This window comes from Ahaetulla prasina, chromosome 2 (assembly GCF_028640845.1).
Source record: "Ahaetulla prasina isolate Xishuangbanna chromosome 2, ASM2864084v1, whole genome shotgun sequence".
NCBI classification, from domain to species: domain Eukaryota; kingdom Metazoa; phylum Chordata; class Lepidosauria; order Squamata; family Colubridae; genus Ahaetulla; species Ahaetulla prasina.
The window spans coordinates 295982984-295999501 of record NC_080540.1 but is presented as its reverse complement, the minus strand read 5'-3'; the positions used below and the strand labels follow the sequence as shown (position 1 = coordinate 295999501).

Genomic DNA, 16518 nt, shown 5'->3' with positions numbered 1-16518 from the left:
TGTCTAGACTAGTGAAAAGGAGGACTAGGAGTGACATGATTGCAGTGTTCCTATATTTGAAGGGCTGCCACCAAGAAGGAGTCAACCTTTTCTCCAAAGAACCAATTTCTTAGCATTCTGTGGCTCTTTAGTTTACCTCTGTGTAGTTTGAGTGGGAATCCTGTTATTAGAACACAAAAGCCTGCAATTACTGCAGGTTCGAGCCCGGCCCAAGGTTGACTCAGCCTTCCATCCTTCATAAGGTAGGTAAAATGAGGACCCAGATTGTTGGAGGGGCAATAAGTTGACTTTGTAAATATACAAATAGAATGAGACTGTTGCCTTATACATTGTAAGCCGCCCTGAGTCTTCGGAGAAGGGCGGGGTATAAATGTAAACAAAAAAAAAAAATCAAAAAAAAATCCATGTAATGTAATGGTGAAAATATTGGGCTAAGAACCAAGAGATCTATGTTCTAATCCAGGGCTCTCCAAACTTGGCAACTTTAACACTTGTAGATTTCTATTCCCAGAATTCCCCAGCCAGTATGGCTGGCTGAGGAATTTTGGGAGTTGACATCCAAAAGTTACCATGTCTGGAGACTTCTGTTCTAAGCCATCCTTGCCTTGACTTTGGGCTAGTTGTCATCAGCTTCTTCTTCTTCTTCCTCTTCCTCCTCTTCCTCCTCCTCCACCTCCTCCTCCTCCTCCTCCTCCTCTTCTTCTTCTTCTTGCTACCAACTTGCCTTCCATTGAGGACCTGTATACTGCACGAATCAAGAAGAGGGCCGTGAAAATATTTGCAGATCCCTCGCATCCTGGACATAAACTGTTTCAACTCCTACCCTCAAAACGACGCTATAGAGCACTGCACACCAGAACAACTAGACACAAGAACAGTTTTTTCCCGAAGGCCATCACTCTGCTAAACAAATAATTCCCTCAACACTGTCAGACTATTTACTGAATCTGCACTACTATTAATCGTTTCATAGTTCCCATCACCAATCTCTTTCCACTTATGACTGTATGACTATAACTTGTTGCTGGCAATCCTTATGATTTATATTGATATATTGATCATCAATTGTGTTGTAAATGTTGTACCTTGATGAACTTATCTTTTCTTTTATGTACACTGAGAGCATATGCACCAAGACAAATTCCTTGTGTGTCCAATCACACTTGGCCAATAAAATTCTATTCTATTCTATTCTTCTTCTTCTTCTTCTTCTTCTTCTTCTTCTTCTTCTTCTTCTTCTTCTTCTTCTTCTTCTTCTTCTTCTTCTTCTTCTTCTTCTTCCTCCTCCTCCTCCTCCTTCTCCTCCTATTCTCCTCCTCCTCCTCCTCCTCCTCCTCCTCCTCCTCCTCCTCCTCCTCCTCCTCCTCCTCCTCCTTCTTCTTCTCCTTCTCCTTCTCCTTCTCCTTCTCCTTCTCCTTCTCCTTCTTCTTCTTCCCCATCCTCCTTCATGCCTCAGTTCAATGATATCTGTTGTTGTGAGGATAAAATGACAGGAGATCCTTGTGCATGCTACTTGAGCTCTTAGAGGGAGCTGAAGCCAGAAAGATGAGGAGCCGAAGCTAGAGAAAAAAAAAGGTCTGCACGTGATCCTTACCTGCATTCTTTGCTTTGCTTTCACTTTCACTTTCTGAGATGAAATGATAAGTCGTCTGGATCCCCAGAAGGGAGGGGCTGCATTCCAGAGGAGTAGGTGGCAACTCAGCCCGGATATCATGTGTGAGAGAAAGACGGTGAAGACGGTTCCTCCCTAATAGTTCCTAGAGTATATTGTAGAGGCAGATAGTAGAGTCTTCAGCCTGGCAAGATTTGGTCTAGATGTGTGAAACCAAAAAAGACTCAGCTTGGAAGAATTAGCATGTGTCATTCTCAATTTTGGCCTGATGCATGGTGCTTGAAGAATTCTGGGAGCTGAAGTCCATCCATGGAGGCTGAGGCATTCTGGGAGTTGAAGGCCACACCAGTGATTGGATCAAGTAACTTTTCTCAATTGTGTAGTTTTCAGTGGAAGATGAAACAGATATTTAGATCAAAAGTTGCCCTTGGGAATGAAATCGTGTTTAGTTTGACATAATCTGAATTGCTTAATAGCCTCAGTGCATTGAACTATGGCAAGGGGTGGCGATAGGAACAGCTGTGAACACTCTAGCAATAATACTTAAGACTTATATACCACTTCACAGTGCTTTACAGCCCTCTCTAAGCGGTTTACCGAGTCAGCATCTTGCCCCCAACTATCTGGGTCCTCATTTTACTGACCTCGGAAAGATGGAAAGCCGAGTCAATGTTGAGCCGGTCAAGATCAAACTCCTAGCAATGGAATGCAGAGTTAGCCTGCAATACTGCAATGTAACCACTGCACCACCATGGCTCTGGATGGATGGATGGATGGGTGGATGGATGGATAGATAACAGATGATAGAGATAAATAGATGATGGATGAGTAGGTAGGTAGGTAGTAGGTAGATACATAGGTAGATAGATACGAAGGTAGATATACATAGGTAGATATAGGTAGATACATAGGTAAATAGATACATTGGTAGATAGATAGATATGAAGGTAGATAGATACGTAGGTAGATACGAAGGTAGATACATAGATATGAAGGTAGATAGATACGTAGGTAGATAGATACATAGGTAGATAGATACGTAGGTAGATAGATACGAAGATAGATACATAGATATGAAGATAGATAGATACATAGGGAGATAGCTAGATAACGAGACTGAGAGAATCAATGAGAATATACACATATGCCTGTGTGTAGTATCTTCAGCATGGCAACTTCCTTCTGTCCAGCTAAATAACAATCTTCTACTTTTTTCTTCCAGCTCACCAAATCTCACAGGCAGGGGCACATGGTCAAAGTCGATTGGCTGGATAGGTTGACTTTTCGAGAAATTGAAATGATCAACGAGGTACGTCATGGGCCTTGATGAGTTTTGAAGCTGTGGCTAATTGGGAAACAGCGGTGGACAACCGGTGCTGAATCTTCACGGAATGTTCTTCAGTTTTCTTCTCCTCTCCCTCCCACCTCAGTCCTCTTTACGACTGTGTAATTTGGGACAGAGGAAGGATGAGCCTGGGCTGATATTTGGCTGGCCTCTGAATAATATCAGAGAGATCTATAGGGGTACCTCAAAAAGTGCTTTTTCAAAAGGCAACTGGACTTTCTTAGTTTTTCCTTGAAGACGTTTCACTTCTCATCCAAGGAGCTTCATCATTTCTGGCAGAAGGAGTGCACACATTTGTTTGCAGTCCTCTGGTCATTAGTTCTCTCTTTGAAAGTCGTTGAGGCCACTTGGGTTTATCTGTGCTCTGAGGGTCACTTGAATTAAGAGTGCAGATAGGTGTGGAATTTTCTTGGAGCTACTGAAAGGATTGTGTTGTAGACAGGATGTTCAATCTGTAAAGGTGTTCAAAAAAAGTGGTGGCAGATGAAACCATCTGATCCAGGCTGTACTCAGGCCCCTATTTTAACATCTTCCACCTCCTGTGAAAAGAAGATGGGCTTCCATCATGCAGTGGCCACCATCTTGATTGTCTCTCTCTTTTTATTTCTCGTGGATGCTGTTCTGACTACGCCCAAGTAGTTATTACCAGGCACAATCATTCCTAAACAAACATATTTTATTAGAACAGCTGAGAATTAGTTCATTCTTAGCATCGTCCAAACCAAATCCAAAACAAAGTCCCTCAGAAAAAGTCCTTTGGCCTTATCTCAAACCTTTCTCTTCTTTGGCACCCTGCCAAAAACTTTTCTTGGCGAGAACCCTATGAAGTTGAGAAACAGGAGATAAGAAACAATTGTAGCTTTCCTACAAAGAACCCAAGAGCCGTTGCTGCTCTTTTAAGCCTTATGGGAGGGGCCAATCATCTCCTGTCCTTACTCCTGAGTTGTCCTTTTTGCTTTAGCTGCTCTTTCCTTCTGGCAGCTCTTCTCATTTGTGCACTAGGAAGAGGCTCCTCCTGTTCCTCTGCCTCTCTGCTATCTGCCTCTAGAGGCTCCGGAGTCCGTGCATCGCTCCCATCTCTGCCTCCAATGCAGAGCCCTCGTCCGGGCCTTCCCCTGACTCCAGGACTGGCCCATTGTCCTCCCTAGCCTCCTCACTGTCCGACTCCGCTGCCAGCTCCACAGGCTGCTGGCGGACCACAACAGATGCCCTGAGCGGTGGGTACTGAGAGCGCATCAAAGAGAACATTGGAAAATAAAGTTGGATTTAATATAATTTGTCTAATGGAACTAGGTATGGTTAGCCTAACAAAAGAAGGCTTAGGAGAGACAGGGTAATATCTTCCAATACTTGAAGAGCTGTCCCAGGGAAGAGAGCTTTCTCCTGTGGGCAGGAGAAGAAGCAATGGGTGGAAGCTCAGCCGAGAGAGACTCAACCTGGAAATAAGGAGAAATTTCTTGATAGGGAGAACAATTAGTGGAACAGCTGGCTTCCCAGAGTTGTGGGTGTCCATTGCTAGAGGTTTTCAAGATGACACAAAATATACGGTATGTGTGGTGGTGGTGTTGTTTTTGCTGCCAATGACACGAAGGTGCTTGTGAAGATCTACCAGTGTTTGTGGCATCTTGCCGTAAACTTTCTCCTTTGGTAGATCCAGGCGTTCGTTCTCATGATGCTCACACCAAAGAGCATATTTTTGTGTTGGAAGAGCGATTCCCATAGCCCAGGAGTCTGCAAACTTGGCTCCTTTAAGACTTGTGGACTTCAACACCCAGAGTTCAACTTCAGACTTCAACTCCCAGACTTCAAGAGTTGAAGTCCACGAGTCTTAAAAGAGCCAAGTTTGCAGACCCCCTGCCATAGCCCAACCCCTATTTCCATGGATTCTGTCGACCTGGGGAAGACTTCGATGGGATTTCTGATGTGAGATTCTTTAGAATGGGAACTCAAAAATTGTGTGTGTGTGTGGGGGGGGGGGAATCCTGAAAGAGGTTAATAGAAAACTATCTCTATCTCTCTGCTAAGAGCCAGTTTGGCCTAGTAGTTAAGGTGCTGGCTCAGAAACCTAAAGACTGTGAATTCTAAGTCTTGCTTTAGTCAAAAAAGCCAACTAGGTGACTTTGGGCCAATCACTGGGAGACTGTGAGTTCTAGTCCCGCCCTAGGCATGAAAGCCATCTGGGTGACTTCGGGCCAATCACTGGGAAACTGTGAGTTCTAGTCCCACCCTGGGCATGAAAGCCAGCTGAGTGACTTTGGGCCAATCACTGGGAGACTGTGAGTTGTAGCCTTATCTTAGGCATCAAAGCCATTGGGTGACTTTGGGCCAATCACTGGGAGACTATGAGTTCTAGTCCCACCCTGGGCATGAAAGCCAGCTGGGTGACTTTGGGCCAATTACTGGGAGACTGTGAGTTCTAGTCCCACCCTGGGCATGAAAGCCAGCTGGGTGACTTTGGGCTAATCACTGGGAGACTATGAGTTCTAGTCCCGCCCTGGGCATGAAAGCCAGCTGGGTGACTTTGGGCCAATTACTGGGAGACTGTGAGTTCTAGTCCCGCCCTGGGCATGAAAGCCATCTGGGTGACTTTGGGCCAATTACTGGGAGACTGTGAGTTGTAGCCTCATCTTAGGCATCAAAGCCATCTGAGTGACTTTGGGCCAATCACTGGGAGACTGTGAATTCTAGTTCCTCCTTAGGCATGAAAGACAGCTCGGTAATTTTGGGCCAGTCCCTCTCTTCTCTCAGCCCCACACACCTCACAGGGTTGTTGTTGTGGGGAAAATAGGAGGAGGAAGGAGTAGTATTACGTGCATTCACCACCTTGAGTTCCTGATAAAGAAATAAAGGTGAGATAAAGACAGCGAATAAATACCGGCATGAATTATATTGATTTTGCAAATTAAAGCTGCAAATGATTCACACAGCTTTTTTTCTCTTCTTCCTTCTTATTCTCAGAGCGAGAAGCGAAGTTCTAATTTTATGTACTTGATGATTGAATTCCGTTGCGTCAAATGCGATGACAAAGAATACGCCATTGTGTATTATGAGAAGGTATGTAATGCTTGCCGGTTGATGAAACGGAGGTTTCAGAGGCTGAAAAAAAGCTTCAGAAACGAAGCTTCAGAAAAAAAGCCTCCAAACAGGGCTTCAGAAAAGAAGCCCCCAAACAGAGGTTCAGAAAAAAAGCCTCCAAACAGAGCTTCAGAGGCTTTTTTTCTGAAGCTTTTTTGGAGGCTTTCAGAGGCAGAAAAAAAAGCAAGGCACAGAGCTCACAACCAAGGAATCTATTCCTAAAATTCACCTCTGGGAACACCTGATTGGGGTTATTCCGGGAGGCCAATCCACCTGCCAATCAGCTTTTTTCTTATTTTCCTCCCCAAAAACTAAGGTGCGTCTTATTCTCTGAAAAAATATGGTAATTTAGAATGTAATATTCTTCGGGTTTTGTAAAATCTCCCGAGTGGAACAAGGAAGGGTTTGTTGAAGCCTGAACAAGTGCGGACTGAATCAAGGTTTCCCGATTCACAGCTTAGTCTGGCTATGTAATTTCATTCATTCATTCATTCATTCATTCATTCATTCATTCATTCATTTATTCATTCACCCATTAATTAATTAATTCATTCATTCATTCATTCTATGGAGATTCTCAGTCATCCAGGTCATGTTTGTCCCAAAGTTGCAGTCTTTGAAAAAGCAACTTGACTTTCTTGTTTTGCTTGAAGACATTTCACTTTTCATCCAAGAAGCTTCTTCAGTTCTTGCAATTCATGTAGTCCTTCTGTGGCTGCCATCTCTGGGTATCTTATAACTCTATTAGGACTAATTAATTATATACATACATATATATATATATATATGCATACATACATACATATCACATACACACACACTAAATATTAAGACAATAAAAGCAGAAAATGTTCTTTCTGCGCCAACTCGGAAAGCTCAAACTGCCCAAGGAGCTGCTGATCCAATTCTACAGAGGAATTATTGAGTCTGTCATTTGCACCTCTATAACTGTCTGGTTCGGTTCTGCAACCCAACAAGAAAAACACAGACTTCAGAGGATAATTAGAACTGCAGAAAAAATAATTGCTACCAACCTACCTTCCATTGAGGACCTGTATACTGCACGAATCAAGAAGAGGGCCGTGAAAATATTTGCAGATCCCTCGCATCCTGGACATAAACTGTTTCAACTCCTACCCTCAAAACGAGGCTATAGAGCACTGCACCCCAGAACAACTAGACACAAGAACAGTTTTTTCCCGAAGGCCATCACTCTGCTAAACAAATAATTCCCTCAACACTGTCAGACTATTTACTGAATCTGCACTACTATTAATCGTTTCATAGTTCCCATCACCAATCTCTTTCCACTTATGACTGTATGACTATAACTTGTTGCTGGCAATCCTTATGATTTATATTGATATATTGACCATCAATTGTGTTGTAAATGTTGTACCTTGATGAAGGTATCTTTTCTTTTATGTACACTGAGAGCCTATGCACCAAGACAAATTCCTTGTGTGTCCAATCACACTTGGCCAATAAATATATATATATATATATAATTCTATAAAAGCAGAAAAACCAATGAAATGGATATCTTCAGTCATCTAGGTCCTGGTTGTCCCAAAGGTGCTTTTTCAAGAGGCAACTGGACTTTCTGGTTTTTCTTTGAAGACGTTTCGCTTCTTCATCCAAGAAGCTTCACATGTCTTCGAAGAAGCAAAATCTCTTCCAGGAAAATCAAGGAAGTCGTCTTTCTGGAATCTGTCCGGTTAAAATCGGCTATTTTAGCTGCTTTCACTGACTTCTCTTTGACTTTCTAACCTAGGATGGCGATGAAGCATCTCCAATTTACACAAGTTCCGAGATTGTGAAGGTTCCAGATCCGCAGATGTCCATGGTAAGAATATTTGGGTACCACATCCCTTGGGGCAGGTGGAATTTGGGAAGAAATACCGGTTTGTGAGCCTTGGGGCAGGTGAATATACAAAGAGGGGTTCCAGAGTTGAAGACGGCTCACGTTTCAAACAGTTCTTGAGCCCAAAATCATCAGCAACAAAACTGACAAAGAAGGAAATTTGAGCAATGATAGCGGTGAGATCCTTTCAACTTTCTGTGTGAATCAGGAAAAAAAAATAAATGAAATTGTGATATAAGAATTTTAAAAAAATAACAGAAAATAGAAAAATGGAAGATACCTTGTGACCTTAGATGAAGAGATTGATTTAAATGTATATGTATTATATATACACACACACACAAACACAAACATACATATACGTACATATACACACATCAGTGGTGGGTTTGAATTTTTCTTACTACTGGTTCTGTGGGCGTGGCTTGGCGGGCATGGCATGGCATGGCTTGGGTGTGACAGGGGAAGGATACTGTAAAATCTCCATTCCCACCTCACTCCAGGGGAAAGTTACTGCAAAATCCCCATTCCTTCCCGATCAGCTGGGACTTGGGAGGCAGAGAAGAGATGGGGGTGGAGCCAGTCAGAATTTTTACTACCGGTTCTCTGAACTGCTCATAATTTCCGCTACCGGTTCTCCAGAACTGGTCAGAACCTGCTGAAACCCACTTCTGACACACACACACATACACTTATATACTTATATCTGTAGTAAAAGAAAGTCATTTTTCACCTTTTTCTTTCTCTGTGCTGTTGGGTTTACTTTCTCTTTCTAGCCATTTTCTCTTTTCTACCTTATCTATTATTTTTGTTAGTTTTTATCTTCCTACTTAAAACAACAATAACTAATTAAAGTTATCTTTAAAATAATTATCAAGCATTAATTTTCTTTCTTTCACATCCACAGTGCCTTTCCCTTTTTCAAAATGCAATTGATTTTGGCTAACCCTCTTCATCATTGCACATCTTTATTTAGTGGTATAGTTAGACATTATACTGATATTATTATTTGCAAGACTACGCTGAAACCATGTCAGGGGAGGACTATTGAGTAGGGAAGGATCAATTTCTGTTCTGCCATTCTTGGCTTAAATGTTTCTTGGCTACCATGAGTTCAACTTCCTCCCTCCTTTACTTACTCATTCAGTTGGAAGTAAAATCACGTATGATTCTCTATACAATATTTCTAACACAATTGTAAAATTTATAAATTCCTTCCTCCATCCCTCCTTCTTTGCTTCCTTCCTTCCTTCCTTCCTTCCTTCCTTCCTTCCTTCCTTCCTTCCCATCCTTTCCTGCCTGCCTGCCTGCCTGCCTTTCCTTCCTTCCTTCCTTCCTTCCTTCCCTTCCTTCCTTCCTTCCTTCCTTCCTTCCTTCCTTCCTTCCTTCCTTTCTTCCTTCTTTCCTTTCCTTCCTTCCTTTTTCCCTTCCCTTCCTTCCTTCTTTCCTCCTTCCTTCCTTCCTTCCTTCCTTCCTTCCTTCCTTCCTTCCTTCCTTCCTTCCTTCTTTCCTTTCCTTCCTTCCTTTTTCCCTTCCCTCCCTTCCTTCCTTCCCTTCCTTCCTTCCTTCCTTCCTTCCTTCCTTCCTTCCTTCCTTCCTTCCTTCCTTCCTTCCTTCCTTCTTTCCTTCCTTCCTTCTTTCCTTTCCTTTCCTTTCCTTTCCTTTCCTTTCCCTTCCTTCCCTTCCTTCTTTCCTTTCCTTTCCTTTCCTTTCCCTTCCTTCCTTCCTTCCTTCCTTCCTTCCTTCCTTCCTTCCTTCCTTCCTTCCTTCCTTCCTTCCTTCCTTCCTTCCTTCCTCATCCTCCCTGAATCGTTGAACCCTCACAATTAATTTGGTCATGGTCTTGCATAAAATTCTGCATCTTCTCAACTTCCGTCAGTTCAGAGCAGAGAATATTGTACACAGGTCATTGCAATTGATTTTTAAACCGATCTGTTTTCTAATTGTTATTTTTAAAGGAGAACTTGGTGGAAAGCAAACATCACAAGCTTGCCAGGAGCTTAAGAAGCGGCCCTTCGGATCATGACCTTAAACCCAATGCTACTACCCGAGATCAGCTGAATGTAAGTTATTCCTTAAAAAAGGTGTGAATTATTCTTTATTTAATTTTGTCATGTTTATACAGAATTCAGAAGAACAGGGTTTGAAGGGATCTTGGAGGCCTTCTGGTCCAATTTCTTGCTCAAGAAGGAGACCCTATACCAGGGGTATCCAAACTTGGCCCCTTGAAGAGTGGTGGACTTCAACTCCCAGAATTCTCCAGCCAGCATGCCCTATACTATTCCAGACAAGTGGCTATTCAGTCTTTTCTTGAAAGCCTTCAGTGATGGAGCACCCACCACTTCTGGTGGCAAGTCGTTCCACTGGTTAATTGTAGTTGGACCATGTGGGACACAGTCAGTCAGAACTTGTTTTACTTGTATCCTTAATCTAGAGATAGTCTTCTTATTACGGCCATTAAACCGTAGACTACCCAATCACAGTAAGGTTTAATTCATGTTAATTTACAATATCTGGTTGGTATCTCAGGTATCTTTAAATGGGGCAGGTGGGAATTGGTTTTGCATCTCTGGGGAGATGCTTTCTTCTGGTTGTGGAAAGGAAGCAGTCCATAAATCTTCGTCCTCTTTCAACGACCCCATAATCCCTTGCGGGGCGGAGTCTGGGCAACTGAATGGAGCCGAGTGTTTACTGGCCAGATGCTCTTCCTGTCGCCAGTGCCCAGAGAGAGAAATTTCTGCCTCTACCTAGGATCGAACTCCCAGCCTCCTGATTGTGAGGTGAGAGCTCCACCTCTAGGCCACCGCATCACTCTGAAGCAGTCCATAAATGTTGTGTTGCTTTGTTTTGATTTGATTTGATTTGATTTAGATCATCGTGAGTTACCCACCTACAAAGCAACTAACGTACGAAGAACAGGACTTGGTGTGGAAGTTTCGATACTACCTTACCCATCAAGAAAAGGTATGCAATTAGTCGGGCTTGCCCAGTCACCACCCCCTCCTTTTAACTCTCTTCCCTCTTCTACCTTCTTCTACTTTCCAGACCTTCCTCTCCTTCTCTTATCTACATCCTCTCCTCCCTCCACCCTACACCTTCCTTCTCCCTCTTCTACCCCTCTTCTCCTCTTTCCTACCTCCTACTCTCTCCTCTTTTCTCCCTCCCCACCGTTCTAAAATGGTAACTGGGCAGACCCGACCCTACATTAATTATATTTATACATCTTCAATAATCCCTGTACATTAACCATCACTCCATCCTCTACCCTCAACCCACCTCCCAATTCCCCTCCCCCTTACACCCTCCCACCCCCCGGACTTCCCAGAGTTGTTGGATATGAATGTAAAAATAAAACTTTTTTATAAAAAAGAAAAAAGAAAAAAGAAAAGGTATGCGCAGAAGCTTAAAAGTGTTAGCATGTTGTACTCTTGCTATGACTTACAACTGCAATTGTTCCTAACCTGATAATTCCGGACATTTGGGCCCTGTGATTCCCAGCAGGTTCAGAGGAATCAAATGCCAGGAAGCAAGAGAAGTTCTGGGAATTATATTAGAGGAGATGTAGGTGAGATGGGTTTCAGAAGGTCTATGGACGCATTGGATTGGATTTTTTTTCTTTTCTTCTAAAGTCGCAAATGGACAATGTTCATTCTTTATGGCTTGAACTGTAATCGTGCGAAACGTTCCTGCCCGTTTTGTCACTCCAGAAAATGTGACAGCAATAATTGGTTTTTATTGTATTGATTGACTAAAAGCATCATGTTCCAGCATGACAGTACCGGATCTGGAGTGCAGCAATTACGGCCACCTCTAGATGGCAGGAAGAGGTTTTTTTGTAAACTTTCTCTGCAGTAATATTTCTCTGGTAAAGATTTTCCTTCCTCCCTCCTTCCCTCCCTCCCTTTCTTCCATCCATCCTTCCTTCTTTTTTTCTCCCTCCCTTCCTCCCTTCCCCCTCCCTTTTTTCCCTCCCTCCCTTCTTTCCTTCCCCTCCCTTTCTCCCTCCCTCCCTTTCTCCCTCCCTCCCTTTCTCCCTTCCTTCCTCCCTCCTTTCCTTCCCTCCTTTCCTCCTCCTTCTTTCCTTCCCCTCCTTTTCCCTCCTTTCTCTCTCCCTCCCTTCCTTTTCCCTCCTTTCCTTCCTTCCTCCTTCCTTCCTTTCTCTCTCCTCCCTCCTTTCTTCCTCCCTTTTTCCCTCCCTTCCTTTCTCCCTCCCTCTCTTTCTCCCTTCCTTCTTCCCTCCTTTCCTTCCCCCTCTTTTTTCCCTCTCTCCCTTCTTTCCTTCCCCCTCCCTTTTTCCCTCCCTCCCTTTCTCTCTCTCCCTTCCTTTTCCTCCTCCTCCTTCCTTTTCCTCCTTCCTTCCTCCTCCTTTCCTTCCCCTCCTTTTCCCTCCCTTCCTTTCTCCCTCCCACCTCCCTTTTTCCCTCCCTCCCTCTCTCTCCCTCCCTCCCTCCCTTTTTCCCTTCCTTCCTCCCTCCTTTCATTCCCCCTCCCTTTTTCCCTCCCTTCCTTTCTCTCTCCCTCCCCACTTCCTTTTTCCCTCCTTTCCTTCCTCCCTCCTTTCCTTCCCTCCTTTTCCCTCCTTTCCTTCCTCCTCCTTCCTTTTCCCTTCCTTCCTTCCTCCCTCCTTTCCTTCCCCCTCCCTTTTCCCCTCCCTCCCTCCCTCCTTTCCTTCCTTCTCAGTTTTTTCCCTCCCTTCCTTTCTCCCTTCCTCCCTCCCTCCTCCCTTTCTTCCCTCCCTTCCTCAGGCCTTTTGGTATTAATACTTCTTTACTCTGCAGCCTCCTTGTCTACTTCTCTTCCCCATTCGGAAAGCTCTCACAGGATGAATTCCTCCTTCCCTTGGACTTTAATTGAGAGTCATCCAAGGAAAGCCAAGGTCATTTGCACACCTATTCCCCTCTGATCCCTAAATCAATGCAAGAACCTAACATTTCTCTCCCTAAAGAACTTCACTAAAATCCCCTTCCCTTTGGAAAGGAATTGCAACAGCAGCAAAAAGAAAAACAGCTTCTTTTGCCTAAGACAGTGACGGGTAACTTTTTTGCCATCGCGTGCCAGGAGGCAGGGAGGCAGGGGGGCACACATGCACGTGGCCACACCCATAATTCTATGCACCCTGCCCCCGCGCATGAACGCACAACCCCCCTGGTCCCCCCACTCCTGTCGAGTGATGGCCCACTCGGCCCATGTTTCTATCTAACATGGCTCTAGAGCCTTTCTAGGAGTCTGGGGAGGGGGGTGAAAACGGCCTTTTCCCACCCCCGGAGATCCTTCGGAGGCCGAAAAAAGCCCATTTGCCAACTACCGGTGGGACCTGAAGGCCCGTTCTTTGCTGTCCCCAGCCTCCAGGGTCTCTCTAGGAGTCTGGGGAGGGCAAAAACGGCCTTGTTTGCCAACTTCTGGGGTGTTCAGAAGGCCCGGAAATCAGTTGGCTGGCACACGGAGGTGCACCAGAGCTGAGCTTCTGTGCCCATTGATATGGCTACGCGTGCCACTTGTGGCACCCGTGCCATAGGCTCACCATCACGGCCCTAAGAGTTCATCAGGCTTTTAGATTCCAGGTGTTCTGTCCCCCCTTGCCTCCATCTGAGCAATGGCTTAATTAGCCGGCACTATCAACTCTGGCAACAAACTAGCAAGCATCTGCCAAGTGACTCTGTTATCTCCCTTGATGCCGATGAGTCACCCAGGAACAAACAGTACTTCAGCTCTAGTTAAGCAGTTGATTTGCCTGCTACGAAGAGGCACAGCAGCTCTTGCTGCCTTTTATATCCTGTGGGGTGTGGCTCCATGACTCAGCATTTCCTAGGCCTGCCCCACCCCTGCTTCTGTTGTTCCCGCCTCTCCTGCCTACGAAACCTAGGGTCCAGCATGGCCTGATTGCCATCAGCTGGGTCTCAAGGCGTGGCCTGGGGGGGGGAAATAGTCAGGGGACAGAGGCCTCGTTATCTCTTCCACCTGGCCTGCCTCTGGCTCCTGGAGCTGGGCCAGGGAAGCCGGTGCTCCCAAGATAAGTCCTGATGGCCTTTCCCCCTCACTTTCCAAGTCACTTTCTGGCAGGGGGCCCAGCTCGGGGGGCACAGACACAACACCAGGGCAATTTTGCAGGAAACAGAGACCCACCAAAACCACCACAATATGTAAACAATTCTTTCTCCCAAACAGCGTTGAAATGTTTCTGCTTTTGAAGTGGGAGAGGCCAAGATTTGAGTCATTCAGTCCACCCATCCCCCTTTTATTAATACTTGGGATTATTCAATAGCAATAATACCGAGGGCAAAGACAAACATCCTTAGGATTCTTCAAAAGAGACAGAAGAATTCAAACCCTTCATTCGGGGGGGTGGGATTCAAACATTTTAGAAACCGATTCTCTCTCTGGTTGCTTGGTGGGCGTGGCCCATTTGGCTTCCTGCACCATGGCTGTTGGGGTGGGGTGGGGGTGGGGCATTTTCGCTCTCCCCAAGCTCCGGAGGCTTTCCTCGAGCCTCTGGGAGGGTGAAGAGAGTAGAGAGGTTGTAGAGAGTATGGTGGCATATCAGCTTCCCTTGCACCTGGATGAAACTGTCTATCTAGACCCGTTCCAGTCCGGTTTCCGACCCGGTTACAGCACGGATACGGCTTTGGTCGCGTTGGTAGATGATCTCTGGAGGGCCAGGGATAGGGGTTGTTCCTCTGCCCTGGTCCTATTAGACCTCTCAGCGGCTTTCGATACCATCGACCATGGTATCCTGCTGCGCCGGTTGGGGATTGGGAGTGGGAGGCACCGTTATCGGTGGTTCTCCTCCTATCTCTCCGACCGGTCGCAGTTGGTGTTGACAGGGGGCAGAGGTCGCCCCGAGGCGCCTCACTTGTGGGTGCCGCGAGGTCGATTCTCTCGCCCTTCTGTTTAACATCTACATGAAACCGCTGGGTGAGATCATCAGTGGTTTCGATGTGAAGTATCAGCTGTATGCGGATGATACTCAGCTGTACTTTTCTACACCGAACCACCCCAACGGCTATCGAAGTGCTGTCCCGGTGTCTGGAGGCCGTACGGGTCTGGATGGGGAGAAACAGGCTCAAGCTCAATCCCGCCAAGACAGAGTGGCTGTGGATGCCGGCATCCCGGTACAGTCAGCTATACAGTCATTGGCCCCGATGGAGAGGGTCCGCAACTTAGGCGTCCTCCTGGATGAACGGCTGTCTCTAGAAGAGCATTTGACGGCCGTCTCCAGGAGAGCGTTCTACCAGGTTCGCCTGGTACGCCAGTTGCGCCCCTTTCTGGACCGGGATGCCCTATCCACGGTTACTCACGCACTCGTGACGCCTCGCCTGGATTACTGCAATGCTCTCTACATGGGGCTCCCCTTGAGGGGCATCCGGAGGCTACAGTTAGTCCAGAATGCAGCTGCGCGGGTGATAGATGGAGCCCCTCGTGGCTCCCATATGACACCTATCCTGCGCAGACTGCACTGGCTTCCTGTGGCCTTCCGGGTGCGCTTCAAGGTTTTGGTGACCACCTTTAAAGCACTCCATGGCATTGGGCCGGGTTATTTACGGGACCGCCTACTGCGACCGAATACCTCCCACCGTCCGTACGCTCTCACAGAGAGGGTCTCCTCAGGGTGCCGTCAGCGTGGCAATGGCGTCTGGCGACGCCCAGGAAGGGCCTTCTCTGTGGGGCTCCCACCTCTGGAGCGATCTACCCCCGGACTTCGTCAGCTTTGGACCTTCGGACCTTCCTGGCTTAAAACATACTTATTTAATTGTGCAGGACTGAGCTAGATTTTAAATTTTGGGTTTTAAATTGGGTTTTATTTCTATTTTTAATTGGACGGGCTTTAGAATAAGTTTTTTAAATGTTTTATATTGTATTTATATTCTATTTATCTGTTTTTAGTGCCTGTAAACCGCCCTGAGTCCCTTGGGAGATAGGGCGGTATATAAATATGATTAATAAATAAATTAATAAATAAATAAGATGGCCTCCCCCAGGCTCCGGAGGCTGAAAACGGGCTCGTTTCCAAACTTCCAGAACTTCAAGGAGGCCTGTTTTTCACCTTCCCAGAGCCTTCCCATGGGCCCTGCACTTATGTGGCATTCAAAACAGGTCTCTTGGAGACTCCTGGGAGGGACGGGGCGGGGCCAGCCAGTCCTTGGAACTACCGGTTCAGCGAACCGGATGTTAATTTAGCATCCGGTTCGCCCGAACCGGTCTGAACCAACTGAATCCCACCCCTCCCTGCCTTTGTTGCTAATGCCGTTCTAATAAACCAAGTCAGTGTTTCTTGAGACTTTAAAAAAAAAACTTCAGATCTGTAAAAAAAAAAAAAGAAAGACAATCCCAATAGCAAACAGGGATTACTCATCCTGTGAAAAACCAATGAATATGGATTTCTTTATTTAAAATATTTATCGTCCCTTCCTCAAGCCTTGCGTCCCTGAGACTAAGCAAAATTAAAAATGCATTTGAGTGCCACAAACAACATCCGTAGTGCAACAAAATACGATTGAAAAAAAAAATCATTATTCTCGCAATGTCCTTAATGAGATGGACTGCACCATGTCGATGAACGCGCTACAATTCCTAAGTGAATGAGATATACTAAGTGATCCTTGCTTAACAATCCCTCGTTCAGCT

General features: G+C 45.5%; 1 protein-coding gene across 2 annotated transcripts in view; it reads left to right on the top strand.

The window, feature by feature from the left end:
* Nucleotides 1–16518, top strand: part of PIK3C3 (phosphatidylinositol 3-kinase catalytic subunit type 3) — a 166183-nt gene that overhangs the window by 14402 nt on the left and 135263 nt on the right. For both annotated transcript variants that reach the window (XM_058171421.1, XM_058171419.1), the window contains 5 exons: nucleotides 2835–2921; nucleotides 5916–6011; nucleotides 7807–7878; nucleotides 9855–9959; nucleotides 10768–10860. In XM_058171421.1, coding sequence (XP_058027404.1) covers nucleotides 2835–2921; nucleotides 5916–6011; nucleotides 7807–7878; nucleotides 9855–9959; nucleotides 10768–10860 — 453 coding nt within the window. The remainder of the gene's footprint in view (nucleotides 1–2834; nucleotides 2922–5915; nucleotides 6012–7806; nucleotides 7879–9854; nucleotides 9960–10767; nucleotides 10861–16518) is intronic.